This window comes from Pyricularia oryzae, chromosome 3, assembly GCF_000002495.2.
Source record: "Pyricularia oryzae 70-15 chromosome 3, whole genome shotgun sequence".
NCBI lineage: Eukaryota > Fungi > Ascomycota > Sordariomycetes > Magnaporthales > Pyriculariaceae > Pyricularia > Pyricularia oryzae.
Window position 1 is genome coordinate 3,400,467 of NC_017849.1, and position 20,104 is coordinate 3,420,570.

Sequence of the window (20,104 nt, forward strand, 5' to 3'; positions counted from 1 at the left end):
CTAGGTAGGCAGGTAGGTGCAGGTGGTACCTAGGGCAAGCTAGGGGTCAAAAAGGGACGTGTGCTCATCTTCGACTGCCAGCGCCACTGCTTCATTGGCCAAGCTTCAGTTGGATGGGTTGCACAAGCCACATTGACTCTTCTCAACAAGGCAAACTTGCGAGATGGGGTTAACATCGGCACCAGAAGCGCGCATTCCTTGATTGCCTGTTTAGCGCGTTCGCCAGAGGGGTGGCGGTATTTGTTTCGATGCTGACAAGAAGAAAACAGGAAAACTCCGTGTTTGGGAGAGAACATGGTGGGTGGAGTGGGGTGAGGTGAGGTGACACGACATAGCAAATTGCACTGACGGGCTCTTGGGGTTGCTCGAAGGGGTACACACAAGGACCAGGCATTAAATACTTCGTAGACATCATAATGTAGGGAGAATGGGTGGGTTGAGTTCCAAAGTTGAGCTCACCGTGAGTGGCACACACAAAAGGAGCTAAATACAGTAAACCCAGGCATGCCTCAGGTGCCGGCGGCAATGAAATATGGCAATCAGGCAGGACGGGAGGATATCGGTCCCGACCCCTCTCCTTCCTACGCAATTTCATACAAGAGGCAGGTACGAGTGATATAGATGAGTGTATGAATTTATTAGGCATTATTTACAATAGGTAGGTGCCTCGGGATGCGAGCAGGTACGTACATTCATTCAATTATCCAATGTGTCGTCTCCAAAACAATTAGCAGGATGGATCCAGAGGGAAGGTACCTAGGTAGGTAGCTTAGCAAGCTTAGCACAGTACAGTGGGTACCAATCGCATTACGTCCGTTTTCATATGTACCTGGGTAAGGTACCTAATGCTCGGTTTTTCTTTCACATATCATCGACGCAATTTCTTTATTGTGGTTACGACTACAGGTGGTGAAGCGGATATACAGGAATTTAACGCGCGTGTTGAGGACCTGGAAAGAGACAGACACAAAAGAGGCAGGAGCGCAGGCGGTTAAGGGATTGGGTTACCAGTGAATTTTGACTTGGTGGACCTTCATGCTCCTTCAATCTTCAGGTTGCTCAATCACCGCTCACAGGTACCGCCAACACGCGATCGCGTTTCTGGTTTTTTTTTTTTTTTTTTTGGCCGCATTGCTGCAACAGTCGCAGTCAGCCGGATACGTAAACAATCGCTTCAATACGCCCGAGAATTCACGGCCGGAAAGGACGTACTCGCAATCTCCCTTGTTTTATCATACTTGCTGTTAAATTGTCTGCACCTCACCTGGCTTACTCGATTATATCTGCATCGGAATATTTACCAGAGACGCGTGCCATTGCGCGGGTAATATTGTTGCCTGTGAATTGTCACGCTTCTCGCAGGCGGAAGAAAAATAACCAATCCACTGACTACCCGCTCCTCATCATGGACGACCGCCAAGGTGATGAAAATATGCAAGACCTGCTACAAGATCTGATTACTGGTGGGTTTCTTTTCCATCGATTCCCTGCTTCAGGCTACAGTATACCTCGTTTGCAAACGCATCAATTTTCCCTGCAGTCGCACATCGGCGAGTTCCGGTCCCACGGATTGACAGGCTAACATACCCTCCTCGTCATTGCCAATGCCGCAGCATCCAAGATCCCGGCCAAACGTCGAGGTTTGCCGATCAAGCCTACGGTTGAAAGGCTTACCTCATTGTCTTACGACAGGGGTGCTCTGCCGGATGAGCTCCAGGCTCTAGTTGAGCTGGTCACCACTCCGAACCGTCTGGATCAGGCATCTCTGGGTGCAATTGTCAGAAATCTCTACCCCATTGGCAAGGTACCCGACCAGGTAGTCCTCAGCATTGTGGGAGCACTCGGCCATGGCCAACTTAGGCCATCCTTGACTATCCAATCGCTGCTACTGAGATGGCTGATAATGGTCTATCACTTCCTCGAAAGCCGGGGGGTCCTGTCTAAGTGCTACTCGGTCCTATTTAACCTACTCGACACCGCAACCATTAGGTGAGACAGTGAATCGGCGGTCCAGAGAGAAACCACCGGCTAACGGCATCGACAGGCCCCAAATATGCCATATTCTTGCATTGGCCACACGTCGCAGACATGTCAGGCCTTACAGGATACAAGCAATGTGCGTATATATGGTTATCTTATGCGTATATCTCAAGATGACAAACTAAAAGAACATAAGATTATACTAATATACTAATATACAAGCAGCCTTGACTTCTCCCGCCAAACAGGCCATGATCCATCTCTTGTGGGTCTCTTGAGGGTTTATAAGAACTACTACCCTGATGTCATTGTTGGTGATGCGACCAGGGGCAAGGCATCCCCATTCAAGGTGATTTAAAGGCTCGATTCCGGATGTAGTAATCTTCCAACGGTGCTGACCTGGCGTGATCATGTAGTATCCCGATACTGAATGGCGCAAACGCCTTGAAGAGATTCAAATAGCCCATCACCGCCAGCACAAAGATCATGACTTGGCGCACGGCGCCACTCGAGATGGTTTTAGTGTCAAACATCGCTTCGGGGTGCAAGGGGGCCTACTGCCTTCTGTACAAACTTCTCATGCAAATGAAGAGTCTGTAACACTGGATGAGATTGACAGTGCGTCCCAATTTGTCAAGCATCTTGAAAAGATTGAGCTGCCAAACCAGCTCGTAGCTGTCATGGCAGACCCCTTACTACAGAAGCTCTTGTTACTCAGGCCAGATGCCGGTGCAGACGCCCGTATAGCCGACTGGCTAGAGGCCTGCATTAGTGACGCCGAGGAGAATGCCTTTGTCGACGGTGGCAGTGCACTGCTTGATCTTCTCGAAGTGGTCAGGGACCATGCCGATCATACTAAAGTATGCCCATTCCTATCCTCACACGGCTACCACTGAAAGATAGAAGCTCGAAAACTAACTGAATGAACTTGAACATTCAGCTGCTTCATCAAGTATATGACGACTTGATGCGCAAAATATATCCAGTCTGGAACGGTAAGGATAGGATAGATGTTGTACTGGCCACCCTCACACATGTCCCAGTTCAGTCTTTTGGCCAGTTGCACAAGAGGCATCTCGCGTTTGTGGAGAACAAGACTGCAAACAGCTCGCCGGAATCCCAAGTTTTGCTCCTCGACTTCTATAATAATCTGCTTCAGCGCTGGGCCGTTTCACTACTCTCAAGGGACACCGGAGCCCCAGTCACCAAGGGTGCGCCAGGGGCTATAGCAGCCCTTGTCACCCATGTCGGCCAGCTCAGCTCAACTTTACTACAGGCAAATCCGACTGTAGCTTCATGCGTCTCCATTCTTTCCTTTTACAACCAGGTGGCAAGGCTGTTTGCTCGACCCCAACTCATGGAGCATATCCCAATCTCAGCCCCAGGCCCATCGCTGATTTACAACCTGGCTTTCTCCGATTCACCTGCCATTTTCTCCATCCTCTGCAACGTTCTCGCTTGTTACAAGCGTGGCCTTGAAGTTGCGACGGCTACAGCCGGCTCCAGCCAAAGGCGCAAGGTCACCCGCCAAGAGCGAGAACACGTACTGGTGTTCAACAGCTTCTTTATGGATATATGTAACCTCGTCTGGCGCGGGCGTGCATTCGAAAAGCAAGGCGACAACGCACGGGGATGTATGCTGGAAGACGACGTCATTGCGACTTTGGAAGACTGGGCCGCCAGTCAGGAAGGTGGTGATAGAAAGGCGTTGAGGAATATGTATGGAATCAGCCGGGCTCCGGTATTGTGCTCTCTGTCAGCCGAGTTCTTCCGGGGCCTAGAGGAGGCTGAGCTGAGCTCCGGTGGCGTAAGCAACAGTGAACCGGCCCTGCTGGTAAGACACGCTGGGCCCGTCTCCCAGCAAAGCCTTGCTCAACTCAAACGAGATGGAGGTTTGGATGTCTCTTGGCAGGAATATCGACTGGGGGTTTTGAATGAGCTGGGAAATCAGGGGCTCGGGGGCTTGCCTGCGCTCTTGTTCCAGGCCATCAAAAGCCTTGGACAACAGGCCGCAAGCCAAAGTCAAAACCAAGAGGTCTCATAGGGATAGGGCCGGTCTACGCATTGCCTTTTTGCTCTGGGATCTCTGGTTTGTAAAAGATTTTTCATATTTCTTTTTGGCGCATCATAGCGCCTATCTGGCTATCCATGTTGTTGAAATGACGACGCTTGGACTGCACGTTAAAGCGCAACTAATACCACAACGCCGTCCCAGATGCATCCATGTCTTTTGTCTATCCCGATGAGGGGTTCCCTGTATTGCAAATATCACCCATAAGACCGGCCCTATGAGCGAATGCTCTCTGTGCGATGTTGAACGCCTTCCCGCCAATGAAAACTAGACCAACAAAGGGAAACAAAGCAAGAAAACTCAACAGGATAAAATTCGGAAGAAGAGTAGCGCAACCCGACAGAGACAAAGAGTCAGCAGAATCACCGCAACTGTGATCCTCCGTCCCATGCATCAATCGAAACCTTACTGCCCCTTGGGCGGTGCCTTGGGCTCGTATCCGTATCCGCCGAGCTCGATCCCGCCGGCACCATACGACTTGCCCTCGGGAGCCCTCTTGTGCTGGCTCCTCGGACCGCGGTCCTTGAGGTCTTCCCGCAGCCAGCCCAGGACCAGGTGGCCGAGCTGGCTATTGCCGTCCTTGGAGGCACCCTGGGCCTCGAGAAAGTCGGCGGCGGGACCCCACTCCTTGACGGTGCCGAGGTGCATGTGCACCAAGTGGGTGGGCCAAGCATGCAGGTTGTCGAGAATGTGGGTGGCGTAGACGACGGTGGCGTCGCGGGACTCGGTCTCGCGCTTGAGCCAGTCGAGGAAGCCCGAACGAGACAGCACGTCGAGGTCGACCGTGATCTCGTCGAGCAGCAGCACCGTCCACGGCCGCACCAGGCCCATGGCCAGCTGGACGCGCCGCCGCTCGCCGTCCGACACGGCGTGCATGCGCCACGCGGTGTCAATGTCCAGCACCTCGACCAGCTCGTCGCGCCGCGCTGGGTAGGCGTCCCCACCAACCGAGCGGAGCAGCTCGGCGACGCCAATGTCGGTGCGCACGATCGGGTTCAGCACCCACTCCAGCCCCAGGTACGTCACCCCCTCGAGGCCCTCGGAGAAGGGGTCCACGCCGCCCACGGTGATGGCGCCGCGCGGGGAGAGGCGCTTACCTGCCAGGAGGCGGAGGAGGCTGTGTTGGGTGTGCGAGTTAGTTGGGGGTTATTTTTTCTCTCTCTCTTCTTTCTCTTGATCAAGAGTGACTCATAGTCAAAATGAGTGTGAGTGTCGGGGGAGTAAGACCTACGTCGTCTTGCCGGCTCCATTGGCGCCGATGAGGCAGGTCCGACTCCGGGCTGGCAGCGAAAGACTGATGTTGCTAATGCCGGTGCTCCGGTCTGGAAAGCTGTACGTCAAGTCTTTGACCTCGAGTGAGGGCGATCTCGGCGTGGAACTTCCGTCGGCCATTTTTTAGTTGTCGCTGTGAAGCCGAGGAACGCACCAAACAGAGATGCGGGGCTGACGTTCGAGGACAAATTTAACCAACTATCTGGCAGTTGAGGGTCTCAGACTCGTTGAGTGCAGTACTTGTCTAGCTCTATTTTAAGCTAAACAGTGACGCAACTATCAAATTTGCGGTTTAGATGATGGCAACAAAGTCAAATATGTCATGATCGGTTACAAATTATACGGGAGAGCAGGACTCCGATGTGGGGTGGTTGGTCCTTAAAGTGGCCTAGGTCTAGAACGTCTATACGATTAGCCCCGAATGAGCGCTCTCTCATGACAGCCACTTTTCTCATAGCCGTCGGGTGATGAACACACTGCGATCGAGAAAGGCACGCATCCACATTATTCGCTGATACACCGACAAGTCGATTAATTGTGTTCAAGTCATAATGTTTCCTTTATTATTGCTTTTTATTCCGTTCCCATTAATTTTGATGATGATGATGATGAGCTTAACCCTATAAGGTAGCCAGCACCTAAGTCTATAAATACCAACTGAATTTAGAGGCATATGAACGGCCAATTGGATCACTGGAAATTGTTCTCAAACCGCTTAAAGGTATAGCCGATGAAGGGCAATGTCATCTCTGGCGGCTCGAAGCCATCAGTTGCACCGGCTGGCTCAGCTGCGGCCCTGGCAGCCTCAAGCTGGATTGCATTGTTCGCAAGCTCTTCTTCGGATGGAAAATATGCCGTATCTGTCTCTGACGACAAGTGCGGTTCGAAAGGCGCACGTATGCGTCGCAGCGAGCTGAAATCCACGCCCGCGAAGAACGGGTGTGCCTTGATCTCCTCGGCACCGATGCGGCCGAGGCGGTTTTCCGCTTCACACATCAGGCTATCAGAGGGAAGTGCGCAAGACAAGGTCAGTATGGCGCCGATGAAAAATCTGGGCGTTCATGACGGGCAAAACGTACCTTCGAATGAGATTCTCGGCGTTGTACGTCAGTTGGAAATCCTCTGGGAATTGCAGGGAATCCCTCCAGTGTACAATCTTTCGGTAGGCGTCTGTAGCATCTTCAGAGCAAAAAGGGGCCCATCCAATCAAGCATTCGTACATGATGGCGCCGAGAGACCACCAATCGATCGAGAAGGAATATCCCAGGCCCATTACCAGCTCCGGTGCTATATAATCCGGCGTCCCTACGGCAGAAAATGCCATGGTGCGGCGTGACCGCCTCCACTCGTTGATCTGGTCCCTGTTGCTAACCGTCATGTTGATCTGATCAATGTTGACAGAGTCACGGTGGCGATGGTCAATAGGTTTCGCGATAGGTTTCGGCAACTCGGGAGCCTTTAGCAGTCGCTGGTAGTAGTTGGTATCGTGCAGCTTGCGGAACCCCGTCGACAGCCCGAAATCCGTAAGTTTGATGTGACCATGGCGATCAAGAAGTATGTTGTCTGGCTTGATGTCGCGGTGGATGAAGCCAAGACGGTGCACCGCCTCGATGGCCTCGATCACCTCGGCCATGAAAAATCGGGTGATGTCTTCGCTGAATACTTGGTACTTGATGAGCATGGTCATCAAATCGCCCCCAGGGAGGAACTCCATCAGCATATACAAAAAGTTGGAGTCCTGAAAGGTCGTATATAGCTTCACCACCCAGGGGCTGTCGGATTCAGCAAGGATATCCCTCTCTGCGCGCACTCTTGCCGCTTGGAGTTGGGCGATGGTTTGGCTCTTTAGCAGTGATTTGAGCGCGAATACTTTGCCTGTTTGTTTGCGGCGCACCAACCTCACCTCTCCAAAGGCCCCCCTTCCGATCAACTTGATCGTGTCATAGTCATCTGGTCGATTCGGCGTGCGGAGAAAGCGAAGATATTGTGCTTCCAGCTTGCCAGCATTTGACTTTTGTTCTCTCGACAGTCAGTCATTAGCTGCTTTCTGCATGAAGTGACAGACGGATTGTCCTCCATGTGTTGATGAGGTACGCGATACCAAAGGACCTTCCTTACCCATAGCTGCTGCGACTGGCTTTTTGAGTGGCTAGGCGAGTTTGCAGCGAGGTCCAGTTTCTTGTTTAGGAGTTCTTGCCTGAATGCCACCAATAGAATAAGACAGTGCTCATACGTAAGGAAAGTCGCATTTATCCTCGATAATCAAAGTACAAACCTTGTGTGTCGCTCCCGTGCCCTTTTCACACCGTCCTTGAAGAACTCAGCAGCCAGCTGCCTGCACCTCGTCTGGCTTTGCTCTACCCTTGCACTGTACAGAGAGGGCTGTCGCTCAACTGCTGGTTCGAATGACAGTGTCTCCATCTCAAGGAAAATGGATGAACCGATGTGAAAAGTGGGTTAATCATATAAAAAAGATGATTGTTATCATCAACAAGCCGTTGCAAGAAGAGAAAGGATAAAACTAAAGCGAGCGATTCGCTTCATTTCAGTGTGATTATAATAAAAAAAAATAAAAAAAAAATAAAAAAGCCATATCTTGAACGACATCAAATCTAATGGCGTGGGCGTTTGAGCCACTCGCTCGCAACTCCGCCTATTCACAGCCAGATAAATGCCTACCAACAATTGAGACCAGGAGACACTTGTCTGCAGGGTTGAGCTAGCTCAACGTGCGTAGAGTCTAGGATTAACCCTGGGGACGGCAAAAGCCAGCCCAGGTTCTGGGCGCCCATGGTGGGACACGAATTCAGCATGTCGTAAGTCGTCACACGGTAATTACCAGATCAAGCCCAAAGGAAGCTAAGTGATCGCAAAATAGTTGTGAAGATAATTTTCGCAGCCGACTGACGTGGCGTTGAAGAGATCACACACTTATGTCCGAGGCCTAATGAAAGACCCAAGGAAACTATGATGAGTAAACCAACCCGAATTCTTCAAGAAAATAATAATAGCCCGAGATAGAGAGCTACCAAGGTTGGTTCAGAGTTAGCATTGTTGAGTGCATGCTTGTCTCCCGGTTTCTTTTCGGCTTGAAATAAAGGTGGTTTTGACCCTCAAGGGCCTGACCGATCACTGGGAGAAACTAAGTGCGAACCTAAGATGCCCCCAAAAGAAATGGCTTACATGTTAGGTAAGGTTTCTAACCAAGGTGGAGAAAAGAACCCCTGAGATTGTCGGTGACTGGACTGGATCACCTACCTAGAGGCTAGCATAATTATACATAGGTACCTAGATACCTGGTAGGTAGGTAGGTACAGTAGGGACCTAACTTGCCTTGGAACTTGTTTGTCCTATCATCTATGAAGGTAGTTTGATTACCTGCGTCTAGTGCAGTCCTCGGTAAGAAACAAATCAATGGCATCCATCTTTCAGCTCCAAGTACAAGCAACCTAGTCAAAAACATGGAGGTGTCAAAACCGAGGGTTGCTGTCAGATTTGCTCGGACTCCAGCTACCTACTAAGTACTAAACCCAAAACCTTGGGGAAGGGAGGTTCGAACATGATTTCCAATTGCAGGGAGCTTTAGTCAACCGTTGTTGCCTCAGGCCTCAGTACAGCTGGTCATCAGGTACACAGTAGGTACATTTTGCCGGGGCTAGTACGTCACTTGCTCTCTGCGCAGGCGCGTGCGCAGTGGACCCCACCGGAATCGTGGATCAAGCATGCCCACTAAGGAGTAATCAAGCTCCAACTTTCATGTACAGGTAAGTACAGGCCCTGTTTGGTAGTACTTGTCCTCCTGCTTGCCGAGGCTACAGTGGTCCAGATACTTGCAAAGGTACCCTGAGGTACCTATCTACAACATGCATCCCCCACGGAGTGCAAGTGTGATTGATTGATCTCTCTATGATGGATACCAGCTGGAGCGAAAGCCGAACCCCAACAACCCCAGTCTAGTGAGCTTTCGACAACGACCTTATCTTGACCAACCATCTCCATACTACCTACTCAATAGACTCGGCTTTACAATCATGCTTTCAGTTTGCTACCAGGACCACCATCAGTAGCCAACCTTTCAGCCTGGACTGCCATCGAATCTGATTTGAATCGAATCGGGGGACACCAACGTGTAATCAGTCAGACAGTCAAGTTGCAGTCAACGAACGTATGCTTTCCCGACACTCCACTTCCAAACACGACAAGCCGAGCCCTCGACCGCCTTCCTGTAATCATCCCAAATACCTACAATCGGAAGAGTCAGGAACCCCGTGACAAGCTAGCTGCAGAGCTGCCACTAATCGCCTGGGTATTTGTGGTAGAAGGACTAGCATCCGACAAAGAAATTTCTGATCAACCGCAGACTGCAGTAGCGGCTTGTATCTTCTATGCGAGCCCGGTTTCGTCCCACCTCACTCCGATAACCCCACAGCGACCAGGCCGCCCTCTGAGCTTCTACCATCCGACGTATACGTACATATCTGCACTCGCTTCGAAGTCAGGTCGGTTCTGTAGATTACTTTGCGGGAGCATCGCCCCGCACGCCCATCGCCGAGGTGGCAGACCAAACGTCCCGTTCAGACGCTATATATCCCGACGCCTCCGATAGTCCTGTCACTGTACGACCGTCCTCCGGTCCTGCTCGGGCCTTGTCCTCTTCGACCGCCTTGGAAATCGCTGAAAGCAACGTTCCCGGCCTGTTGACACTCGCCCCGACGCCGACGTTCTCGCCTTCGAGCAACCCTACCCAGCAAGACACCATTGTGCGAAATTTCCCGGAGCCCTCGCAACCACCTTCGACCACCCCGCTCCAAACTCAGGTCCTTGGGAGGAGACGCAGAGGTTCTTCATCTGGTGACGAAGAGGGCGAGGGTCGGGCCGTCAGCTCGATCTCGTTAGCAGGCGTGAGCTCAGGCTCTTTAGCTACTACCGAATCAGCTCTGCAACGGCGCCAAGGCAAGCGCATGCGACGGGACAGTATGCTTGCCGACGATAGTAGGATCTTGAACCCAGGACAGTCCTCAAGCATAGCCTCCAATGGAAATAGCTCTCTGCAGTCCAGAGCGGCGACTACAAATGGCACGCACAAGATGATGGCCGGGGCTGGCCCCAGTAGCACTTCTTCGTATAATGGTAGAGACGTGGTACGCCCACCAAGCGGCGACTATCTTGGGCATGACAGAGAAGAAGTTACTAGGATCTTGATTCAAGCACTATCTGAAATGGGCTACCAAGACGCTGCCGAGAGTGTCAGCAGGCACAGCGGCTATCACCTTGAGAGTCGGGCCGTCGCCGAGTTCCGAACGGCCGTTCTAGATGGGGACTGGCCTGAGGCAGAGCGGTTGCTATTCAGTGCCGTGCAGCAAACTTCAAAGAGCGGCAAGGTGTCTTCCGGGAACGGCCTGATACTTGCGCCTGGCGCCGACAAAGCTCTGATGCAGTTCTGGCTCAGGCAGCAAAAGTTCCTCGAGCTCCTAGAACAGCGAGAAACGGGACGGGCGCTTGCGGTACTTCGTAACGAGCTCACCCCATTATATCAAGATACGCCAAAGCTGCACTTTCTGTCGGGGTTGCTCATGTGCCGGACACCAGAGGATCTGAGAGCCAAAGCCGAATGGGATGGAACGCATGGCAAATCCCGGCATATACTTCTCTCGGAGCTTTCCCGTAGGTTTCCGTGCCCGTTTTGTGCATGCTGAAGTGCTACCTCGCTAACATTCAAGACAGGTTGCATATCACCTTCGGTAATGCTGCCAGAGCATCGCCTTGCAGTCTTACTTTCACAGGTTAAAGATGACCAGATATTGAACTGTATCTATCACACTAGTGCAACGTCGCCATCACTCTATTGCGACCATTATTGCGATCGGGAGAAATTCCCATCCCAGGTTATCCAAGAACTCAGCAGTGGCGCGGGCGAGATCTGGCAGATTCAGTTCTCGCACGACGGCACAAAGCTGGCAAGCTCTGGAAGTGACGAATCCGTCATTATATGGTCGCTATCGCCTCCGAGGATTTTGCACACACTCGGAGGTCATCAAACAGGGGTTGGAAACATAGCTTGGAGTCCAGACGACAGCATGCTCATCACCTGCGGTAGGGACAGATATGCTCGATTTTGGGATACAAGGGTAAGTTCATACCGAGGATAAAGATTGCCATTAAATCTATAAAGGCTGAAGACTGACCGTTTGTTACAGACTGGCACCTTGATACGAAAACTGGAACAATTCGAAGAGCCTGTAAGCAGCTGCATCTGGGCTGCTGATGGTCAGTCGGTAATTCTCGGTTCTTTTGATAGAGAGAGATCACTGTGCCAATGGGATCTGGACGGCGCGCGAGTCTGTACATGGACCAAAAAGCACCGAACCGAAGACGTTGCCGTATCGCCTGATGGTCGGTGGCTCGTAGCCATGGACGAACAGTCAAAGATTCACGTCTACAACTTCATAACACGTGAGGTCGAATACGAATTTGAAGTAAAGCCACGGCCTTGCTCCATCGCCATCAGTCAGGATTCAAGACTGCTACTGGCAAACAGCAACGACGGGGCCGTACAACTCTTTGATCTTCTTTCGGGAGGATTGCGGCTGCAACAATACCTTGGATGCACTGGCGGCGCCTTTCTCATAAGGTGCGAATTTGGTGGCGCCAATGAGAGCTTCGTTGCCAGCGGTAGTGAGGGTAAGTCCTGGATTTTTCCATATCGACATGCTTTCGTATACGAAACTATGTACTAACAACGTTATCGTTTCCTCTCTGGTTTAGATGGCAAAGTTTCCATCTGGCACAAGGCTACAGGTCATCTAATTTGTCGACTCCATGCCCATCACCCACGTTGCAACGCTGTTCGTTGGAACCCCAAAGATCCATGCATGTTCGCCACGTGTGGCGACGATGGCAAGATTAAGATGTAAGACACTCCCCGGAACGTTTTGTATACGATGGAGAATCCGCCCCGTCCACAATACTAACTCATCGAAACTTGTCAGATGGGGAAACTCGGAGCATAACCTGAGGTCGCATTCGCCCAACGGGTCAGCGGCTTAGGATGCCGTTGAGGTTAGTTGGGTTGATTTTCGTTACTCATGGATGTGATATCTGTCAGCCATGAAAGCAGTTGTCTCAGACTCACAAAGGGATCAACGAGTGTTAAGCACAAGTACGTTCCCTTGGAATTGTCGAGCAATGTCCAAGCGAAAAGTGCTTGGGCCAGCGATAAATTCTTGCTAGAAGCAGACACTGGTAACCCATCGGAACTTGCATACAACTGTGTACTATCGTAGCGTCGCTAGCACCTGGTGTGGCACTCAGGACAGGGCGATTCCACAAATGGTTTACAGGGGACGGAAGAGGCACAATACTCAGTAGATAGATGGTTGTGCTGACAACGACACAATCACGTGTATTTGAATAAACATGCATCCGCATCTCTCAAGAACATGAGGCATACACGGACTGAGGTGCATGCCAAAGATGATGCCTTTGTGGTTGGTGGTTAATTCCATGATGTTTGCATCTACGTAGGTAGTAATTTTGTACCAGACGGAATACAGTACAGACAGGCTTGATAGAAAGGCTCAGCATGTTACAAGGTAGGTGAACAAAAGCCACGCCATGCGCTGACGAAGACGTTTTCAGTCAAATCTTTCGCAGGCCAAGCTCAAGGCAGCCGTTCCTAACATACAGCATACAGGGGATCAGCAGACCCCAATCCCCAAAGTTGGGTGTCAACGTCCTTGCTAGTTGCAATGATTGGGCCAAGCCACGTGACGCCACCTGACAGTAGTGGCTTAACAGTATTATTTGGGGGGATTGGACCCAGACCAGAGGCCCACTATGGATGGGCATGAGTTTCGGGACAACTTGGCTACCATTCAACGTTGCACGTACGTCCATGCAAGTGTGCGTTATGTTATCAAGCCAGCAGTCCTGGTTCGTCACTTTAAACTGTCCGAATCAAATATAGCAGAGCACTCACTTGACCAGACCTTGTCAATCCAGATCCAAGTTGCGACAACTAGATTCTACAAGCTTTCGTTTCACTCGACTCGTATTTTCACAGCTGCATAGGTACCTGCCCATGCGGAAGCAAATAATCACTGCAGCAAAGCACAGATAAGCATTCATCGGTGCCCAAGGTCCTAAGGAAACAAGAACGCCGTGCCGCAAACCACCCTCGACGCACGCGGCGCAAGCACAACGACCGTTACCTCATCGTCGTCCGTACGCAGCAACAAAGTTTCTTCCGTAGCTCAAACTCAAACTGGCTTTTGGCCGCCTTTCACAACTTGCCATCAAAAGGCACGCATCTTCAACGACCCGCTGAGCATTGCCGCCGTGCCAACCACATATTGCGCCCAAACACCAAGGTCCCAATCCTGAGCTAGCTGTACAACATGGCAGCCCAGACTTCTCTCAGCACGCCGGGAGGCATCTCGGATCCTGCACTGATCACGTACGTATCATTTGCAACCTGTCCATCTGCTAGTGTTGCCAGGGGTCTCTCTTTTGGGGATGTACACCGCCGGCAGAACCACCAGCTTTGCGTAGGGGAGCATATTCTGTTGAAACGATAGCTGACGTAGAATGCCTACAGGCTTGTCAACAAGTTACAAGATGTATTTGCAACAGTCGGAGTGACGAACCCCATCGACTTGCCGCAGATCGTCGTCGTGGGCAGTCAATCAAGCGGAAAGAGTTCGGTGTTGGAAAACATTGTTGGACGAGACTTGTGAGTTATTTGCGCCACATATGTTTTCTCGATTCGCGAGGCTAGTATCGTACAGAAGCTGACATGTATCCATACACTTCATCTCAGCCTACCTCGTGGATCAGGTATTGTTACTCGAAGACCGCTCGTTCTCCAGCTTCACAACCGGCCCGCATCCCAGTCGAATGGTGTCAACGAAGAGATCGCAGGAGGGACCGACAAACATGCCAACGCAGACGAGTGGGGAGAGTTCCTCCATATCACTGGCCAAAAGTTTTACGACTTTAACAAGATCAGGGATGAGATCACTAGGGAGACGGAAGCCAAGGTCGGCCGGAACGCTGGCATCTCGCCTCAGCCCATCAACCTACGGATCTACTCGCCAAACGTCCTGACTTTGACGCTTGTCGATCTGCCCGGTCTCACAAAGGTGCCCGTGGGCGACCAGCCGCGGGACATTGAGAAGCAGATTAGGGAGATGGTCATGAAATACATTTCTAAGCCGAATGCTATTATCTTGGCTGTCACCCCTGCAAATAGTGATCTTGCAAACTCGGACGGTCTGAAGATGGCCAGGGAGGTGGACCCGGAAGGACAAAGGACTATTGGTGTTCTCACCAAGGTGGACTTGATGGACGAGGGGACTGATGTCGTTGACATTCTCGCCGGCCGCATCATCCCCTTGCGGCTGGGATACGTCCCAGTGGTCAACCGTGGCCAGCGTGATATCGACAACAAGAAGCCCATTCAAGCTGCTTTGGAGAATGAAAAGAACTTTTTCGACAACCACAAGGCATACCGCAACAAGAGCTCGTACTGCGGTACTCCATATCTCGCGCGCAAGCTCAACCTAATTCTGATGATGCACATCAAGCAGACGCTGCCTGATATCAAGGCACGCATCTCCAGCTCGCTACAGAAGTACAGCGCGGAACTCGAGAGTCTGGGCCCCTCGATCCTTGGGGACAGCACGAATATTGTTCTCAAGGTCATTACAGATTTCAGCGGAGAGTGGAAGGACGTTTTGGACGGTAACAATACGGAGATCTCCGGGCAGGAGCTGTCTGGAGGTGCACGTATCAGTTTTGTGTTCCACGAGCTCTACGCCAATGGTATCAAGGCCGTCGACCCCTTTGATGTGGTCAAGGACCAGGAGATCCGCACGTTCATCTACAACTCGTCGGGTCCGTCGCCTGCGCTCTTTGTTGGAACTGGTGCCTTTGAGCAGATCGTGAAGAAGCAGATTGCTCGGTTGGAGGAGCCCAGTCTTAAGTGCATATCCCTTGTCTATGACGAGCTGGTGCGGATCCTGTCGCAACTGCTTGCCAAGCAGCTGTACAGGCGGTACCCGCAACTGAAGGAGAAGTTCCATCAGGTGGTTGTGGCCTTTTTCAAGAAGGCCATGGAGCCATCAGTGAAGTTAGTCAAGGATCTGGTGGCCATGGAGGTGTGCTACATCAACACTGGCCACCCTGACTTCTTGAACGGTCACCGCGTAAGTTGACAAAGCAAACCCTGTCATATACATTGCATTCCGAGCTCTACTGACTGACTTGCCTGATTAGGCCATGGCTATTGTAAATGAACGCATGAATCCCAAGCCTGTTACCCAGGTGGACCCCAAGACTGGCAAGGCCATTTCTACCACACCGGCACGGACCGCCAGTCCTGGTGTCCCCGACTCTGGGGACGGTAACAGCGGTTTCTTTGGCAGTTTCTTTGCCGGAAAGAATAAGAAGAAGGCTGCTGCCATGGAGCCGCCGCCACCGATGCTGAAGGCTTCAGGCAACCTGTCAGAACGCGAGGCTATGGAAGTCGAGGTCATCAGTACGTCTAAACGCGCCCATGCGGATTGGGTTCCCTATTATTTGAAAAATTTGCTGACTGAAACCGCCACTTCAGAGCTTCTGATTGCTTCATACTTTAACATTGTCAAGAGAACCATGATCGACATGGTACCCAAGGCCATTATGCTGAACCTTGTGCAGTATGTCACCCCTGTCTATGCTATCCTATCTTGGCACCTAGCCCATGTTGACTGGTATTTTGATCTACAGGTACACGAAAGAAAACATGCACGCGGAACTCCTTGCAAGCATGTACAAGAACGAGCAATTGGATGATTTGCTCAAGGAGAGCGATTACACGATTCGCAGGAGGAAAGAGTGCCAACAAATGGTGGAGTCTTTGTCGCGCGCGCAGGAAATTGTCGGACAGGTGCAGTAAATATCGAAAGATTTGGATCGGGCCAGGCCGGGCCAGTGCGACTTTTTGTTGAGAATCGGAACTGATAAACATGCCATGCTCATCGAATTCCACTGTGCACACTCTTGAGAATGGTCTTGAAGACAGTCCAGTCTGTTATCCTTACATCGGCTTTCTTATTTCCTTTTCTATTCTTTTTCGATACCAGGTTTCTGATTCTTTTGAACCGAGCATTCCTTCCTTGACGATTCTTTAGTGGAGAGTGGGGCTTTTGAGTGTAGCACTTCCTTCGTTGTTACTATACAAATGTAGTTGTAAGACCAACCCAATATTTTGCTCACCCTAGGTCTAGAACGCGCCGTGGAAATGACGGTGAAGCATAGAGCGGCGCGTTATTTTTTTTTTTTTTTTTTTTTTTGCGACCCTCCGCGGTGGTCACCATACTGCACATACCCTGTTCACCGCCACGCCATTATTAGCGAGGAACTTATAGCGACGACCCCGTCGGAGCACTGCATCGCCTTTCTGGCGGACCTAGCGGTCGAAATGCACCGCCAAAGTTCCAGACCGGATTGGGCCTGCCTGCATGATGAAAAAAAAGGACTGTTTGTAACGCTAGGGTACTTTGGTACTACGTTGAAAGTAGGTAGCCGCGCACAAACAATTTTGTTGTATTTTGCTTATCATGTCTTGACCACGGCTATATCCCTCCCTTGCAAAAAGAGCCTCCCTCCACTTGCATGGGGGAGGGAGACCCAATTGAACCTCGGGAAGCCTAACCAGGTTGTGAACGCGGCCACGGCATACACGCAAGCGTGCGAAACGTTCGCGATTGGCCTGGGGCGCTTTTCCGTGATGAAAGTGGCTTACAGGTTATTACAGGGCTATCTCTATATCTCTCTCCCTCGTCATCTCTTGGTTGTTGGCCCCCCCTGAGACCGAGACACGACAGGTACAGTACGGATGGCTTGTGGCCGCCCATCCTTGGGGGCAATACACAAAAGAAAGCCCATGCTTATCTTAGACGGTAGCTTGCAAGGCGTGCATTGGCTACGGGAAGAGTGTGAGGGAAAAAAAGATGATGATAATATAGTGCTTGACAAGAGGTTCAATGACTTGAAATGATCACTGAAATCCCCCTTTAAGATCCGAAGAAAGAGAATATCTGCCCTCAAGGTGTTCCTGTGAAGCCAGCTACTTCACGACCACCTCGACACTTTGTTTCTGCTTGCCACATTGGGAAAAAAATGTTTCTTGTACAACCTATTTTCCAACTGCTGGTTGAGCAGTCGCGCGATACACCGCCAACACCGCCACCCAACCCGCCGCCGCCACCGAGCCCGGTGTGAGCCGATGGATATCCAAGTATCCAAAAAGAAGACGATCCCATGACGTGAATTGGAAGACAAGACTGCATCAACAGGACTGGAGTTTACGTGTAAAGATGCCGATCTATGTGCTTGGTAGCTGTTCAGGAAGAAACAACCCAGCTGACTTTTCCGAGTACGGAGTAGAGGTTATGATGGGGCTGCATACAAACTATCCCGCAAGCCACTTGACACGACATACATACTCCATGCGGAACCACCGGGCAGGACTGAAGGGATTTTCACGGCATCTTGGGCACCCAGGGGCGAAATGAGTCCACGAATGGCAAAGGGCAGAACTCATGGTATGGGGCATACTTTGTCAAGAACAAAGCAGCGAGGATAGTATTTATAACAGATCAACGTTGGCAATTTGTTCCAGCTGGAGCGGAAACTAGAGTTTCGACTTGTCGTTGAGGACGAGCGCCCCGTCCACAGCCTCAAATTCTCTCCCCTTGGCCCAGCCAAGCCACTGACCTAACAGTTCCTCGCCGCCTTGTCCAGGCTGCAGGTGAATTGCCTCGTACCCACCACCAGGAACACCGGCGCCCTGTCCCTGCGTGGCTGGATCCTGCACGGCTTGATGGACAGCCAGCAGGGGTGTGTCTCGCAGACCTACAGGTGGTCGCTGATCGCCCTCCCTAGGCCGTGAGCTGCTCGTCCTTCCCTCCTCCAGCTCTGGGAATGTGAGCACGGGAGTGCAGCATGCGTCAGTCCCATCAAAAACGTTCTCCCACTCTGCTCTCGTCCGGGACTTGAACGTCTTCTCGAACAGAGTTCTCAACTCAGGCCAGTGATCCCTATCGTATCGGTTCTCCTCCCATCCCTGACCATGCAGCCCCAACCCGCGCATCAGCACAGCAAAGAACTGAGGCTCCAGGGCCCCGACGGCCATGTAGCTGCCCGAATCAGCCGTCTCGTACGTGTCGTAGAATGGACAGCCAGTGTCGAGCATGTTCTCCCCCCTCGGGGCGCCGCCCAGGATCGTCTTGAGAGCCATTCGCGGGAAGGTTGCCAAGTACGCGCTGCCGTCGACCATGTTGGCCTCCACCACCTGGCCCTTGCCACCATTGGCGCCCCTCGCCGCGAGCGCCAGCAGAATCCCCTGGAACAAATTCGCCCCTCCACCCGCAAAGTCGGCGAGGATGTTCCAAGGGGGCGTGGGCTTCTCGCCCTTGCGGCCCAGCATGGACAGGGCGCCCGAGACGGCCAAGTAGTTGATGTCATGACCGGCCATGTCAGCGTACTTGCCGTCGCGGCGGAATCCGGCAATCCGGGCGTATATAAGGCGCGGGTTCGCGGCACGCAGGACATCCGGGCCGAGACCCAGGCGCTCGAGCACGCCTGGGCGGAAAGGGTCAATGAGCACATCGACGTGGCCGGCCAGCTTGGCAGCCAGAGCTACGCCGCCGGCCGACTTCAGGTCTACGGCGATAGAAGCCTTGCGGCGCGCCAGCATGTCCTCGGTGGGGGCCCTGCCAGGGCGATCTAGTCGTAGGACCGAGGCGCCGGCGTCGGCGAGAAACATGCCGGCAAAGGGCCCTGGAGCTAGGCCGGCGAACTCCAGGACCTTGAGTCCGGCTAGAGGAGGCGGAGGAGTGGCCATCGTGGCTGGTAGAGGCAGAATGTATAGAGAAGCGGCGTTGGGATATTTGTTTCAATAGAGGATGATACTGGCCCCTTGGCGTTCGTCCTTGCCGCAAGACAACCAAGGTACCTTGTCTAAGGTAGGTACCTAAGGTAGGTAGGTACTTCGTAGGCGATGTAGGTGTTTGATACCTTCCACTCAGGTGGGCCAACGGAGACTTTCGAAAGTTTTTACACTCCCTTTGGAGCTGATTGGTATAGTGATAGGAGAGTATGTTGTTCGGCTGGTCATCTTTAGATTGTTCACCTTGATGGGTTGATTTGGAGTTGTCCTTTGGAGTCGCGGAGATTCCCCGCCTTCTGATTTGGAGTAGGCCGAGGTCCGTCGGATGCGATTGAAATCCATTGGAATGGAAGCCCAGAATGAGCTGTCCACATCAGGGTTAGGGTAATTAACACCCAATCAACCAAGCTCGTAGCCGGGCAGGAAGCTAATTACTGCAGCTGTCTTCGCTCGGGAAAAGCTGTTGAAAATACCCTAACCCCATCACCAAGCGTCCGGTCACTAACGTCACGGATGTCTCTGCCGGCGGGGGTTAGAGGAACTAGCCGGAATACTTGGCAACCAAGACGCTACCAAGACGACATTCTTAGCAGCTTGGGGTTGAATATTCTTCATGCCACTGAGCCTTGAAACAAAATCATCAATCCATAGTGCTTTCCTGGGTGACTTGGTGTTAAATTTGCCAAACAACTGACGGTCAATGCACTACTATATGTACAGTAAGTAGTGCTTGCAAATCGCAATCGCAACGCGCTCCTTTTGCCATCTTCCCCCTTTTTCTTTTTTTTTATTCCCTCACCAGGACCATCATTTGCCATCATTGCGTAGGACACAACCGGGCGAGGGAT

At 51.8% G+C, this 20,104-nt stretch overlaps 6 protein-coding genes across 6 annotated transcripts; 3 read left to right on the forward strand and 3 right to left on the reverse strand.

The window, feature by feature from the left end:
• The first annotated feature begins 1,067 nt into the window (after nt 1-1,067).
• On the forward strand, nt 1,068-4,897 carry MGG_09521 (uncharacterized protein). Its single transcript, XM_003712173.1, has 6 exons — nt 1,068-1,463; nt 1,614-1,989; nt 2,045-2,116; nt 2,206-2,329; nt 2,397-2,840; nt 2,921-4,897. The coding sequence occupies exons 1-6, from the start codon at nt 1,406-1,408 to the stop codon at nt 4,022-4,024; spliced, it is 2,178 nt and encodes a 725-aa protein (XP_003712221.1). The 5' UTR covers nt 1,068-1,405; the 3' UTR covers nt 4,025-4,897.
• Nucleotides 4,066-5,691, reverse strand: MGG_09520 (CCR4-Not complex subunit Caf16). The gene is made up of 2 exons (XM_003712174.1): nt 5,283-5,691; nt 4,066-5,168 (listed from the first exon to the last, which is right to left on the reverse strand). The coding sequence occupies exons 1-2, from the start codon at nt 5,441-5,443 to the stop codon at nt 4,457-4,459; spliced, it is 873 nt and encodes a 290-aa protein (XP_003712222.1). The 5' UTR covers nt 5,444-5,691; the 3' UTR covers nt 4,066-4,456.
• Nucleotides 5,692-5,823: 132 nt separating this feature from the next.
• Nucleotides 5,824-7,911, reverse strand: MGG_09519 (AGC/NDR protein kinase). Its single transcript, XM_003712175.1, has 4 exons — nt 7,599-7,911; nt 7,442-7,520; nt 6,403-7,334; nt 5,824-6,323 (listed from the first exon to the last, which is right to left on the reverse strand). The coding sequence occupies exons 1-4, from the start codon at nt 7,742-7,744 to the stop codon at nt 6,014-6,016; spliced, it is 1,467 nt and encodes a 488-aa protein (XP_003712223.1). The 5' UTR covers nt 7,745-7,911; the 3' UTR covers nt 5,824-6,013.
• Nucleotides 7,912-9,152: 1,241 nt separating this feature from the next.
• Nucleotides 9,153-12,767, forward strand: MGG_09518 (uncharacterized protein). Its single transcript, XM_003712176.1, has 5 exons — nt 9,153-10,987; nt 11,048-11,451; nt 11,521-12,004; nt 12,089-12,233; nt 12,313-12,767. The coding sequence occupies exons 1-5, from the start codon at nt 10,285-10,287 to the stop codon at nt 12,368-12,370; spliced, it is 1,794 nt and encodes a 597-aa protein (XP_003712224.1). The 5' UTR covers nt 9,153-10,284; the 3' UTR covers nt 12,371-12,767.
• Nucleotides 12,768-13,130: 363 nt separating this feature from the next.
• On the forward strand, nt 13,131-16,632 carry MGG_09517 (vacuolar protein sorting-associated protein 1). Its single transcript, XM_003712177.1, has 6 exons — nt 13,131-13,778; nt 13,920-14,054; nt 14,142-15,528; nt 15,599-15,860; nt 15,936-16,020; nt 16,091-16,632. The coding sequence occupies exons 1-6, from the start codon at nt 13,720-13,722 to the stop codon at nt 16,257-16,259; spliced, it is 2,097 nt and encodes a 698-aa protein (XP_003712225.1). The 5' UTR covers nt 13,131-13,719; the 3' UTR covers nt 16,260-16,632.
• A 358-nt stretch (nt 16,633-16,990) lies between these two features.
• MGG_09516 (alpha-methylacyl-CoA racemase) lies at nt 16,991-20,030 on the reverse strand. Its single transcript, XM_003712178.1, has one exon. It carries the CDS (start codon nt 19,209-19,211, stop codon nt 18,000-18,002), a length of 1,212 nt encoding a protein of 403 aa, XP_003712226.1. The 5' UTR covers nt 19,212-20,030; the 3' UTR covers nt 16,991-17,999.
• Between the last annotated feature and the right edge of the window lie 74 nt (nt 20,031-20,104).

What these genes read in the sequence shown, in the direction of transcription:
- MGG_09520 (XM_003712174.1), bottom strand. Translation starts at nt 5,443, where the DNA reads ATGGCCGACGGAAGTTCCACGCCGAGATCGCCCTCACTCGAGGTCAAA. An exon ending in AATGGAGCCGGCAAGACGAC is followed by an intron (nt 5,169 to 5,282) that starts GTAGGTCTTACT and finishes CACCCAACACAG; the next exon opens with CCTCCTCCGCCTCCTGGCAG.
- MGG_09517 (XM_003712177.1), top strand. Translation starts at nt 13,720, where the DNA reads ATGGCAGCCCAGACTTCTCTCAGCACGCCGGGAGGCATCTCGGATCCT. An exon ending in TCGGATCCTGCACTGATCAC is followed by an intron (nt 13,779 to 13,919) that starts GTACGTATCATT and finishes GAATGCCTACAG; the next exon opens with GCTTGTCAACAAGTTACAAG. An exon ending in AACATTGTTGGACGAGACTT is followed by an intron (nt 14,055 to 14,141) that starts GTGAGTTATTTG and finishes ACTTCATCTCAG; the next exon opens with CCTACCTCGTGGATCAGGTA.
- MGG_09519 (XM_003712175.1), bottom strand. Translation starts at nt 7,744, where the DNA reads ATGGAGACACTGTCATTCGAACCAGCAGTTGAGCGACAGCCCTCTCTG. An exon ending in GCACGGGAGCGACACACAAG is followed by an intron (nt 7,521 to 7,598) that starts GTTTGTACTTTG and finishes GGTGGCATTCAG; the next exon opens with GCAAGAACTCCTAAACAAGA. An exon ending in GCCGAGAATCTCATTCGAAG is followed by an intron (nt 6,324 to 6,402) that starts GTACGTTTTGCC and finishes TCCCTCTGATAG; the next exon opens with CCTGATGTGTGAAGCGGAAA.
- MGG_09516 (XM_003712178.1), bottom strand. Translation starts at nt 19,211, where the DNA reads ATGGCCACTCCTCCGCCTCCTCTAGCCGGACTCAAGGTCCTGGAGTTC.
- MGG_09518 (XM_003712176.1), top strand. Translation starts at nt 10,285, where the DNA reads ATGCGACGGGACAGTATGCTTGCCGACGATAGTAGGATCTTGAACCCA. An exon ending in ACTTCTCTCGGAGCTTTCCC is followed by an intron (nt 10,988 to 11,047) that starts GTAGGTTTCCGT and finishes CATTCAAGACAG; the next exon opens with GTTGCATATCACCTTCGGTA. An exon ending in CGTTGCCAGCGGTAGTGAGG is followed by an intron (nt 12,005 to 12,088) that starts GTAAGTCCTGGA and finishes TCTCTGGTTTAG; the next exon opens with ATGGCAAAGTTTCCATCTGG.
- MGG_09521 (XM_003712173.1), top strand. Translation starts at nt 1,406, where the DNA reads ATGGACGACCGCCAAGGTGATGAAAATATGCAAGACCTGCTACAAGAT. An exon ending in GCTACAAGATCTGATTACTG is followed by an intron (nt 1,464 to 1,613) that starts GTGGGTTTCTTT and finishes CCAATGCCGCAG; the next exon opens with CATCCAAGATCCCGGCCAAA. An exon ending in ACCATGCCGATCATACTAAA is followed by an intron (nt 2,841 to 2,920) that starts GTATGCCCATTC and finishes TTGAACATTCAG; the next exon opens with CTGCTTCATCAAGTATATGA.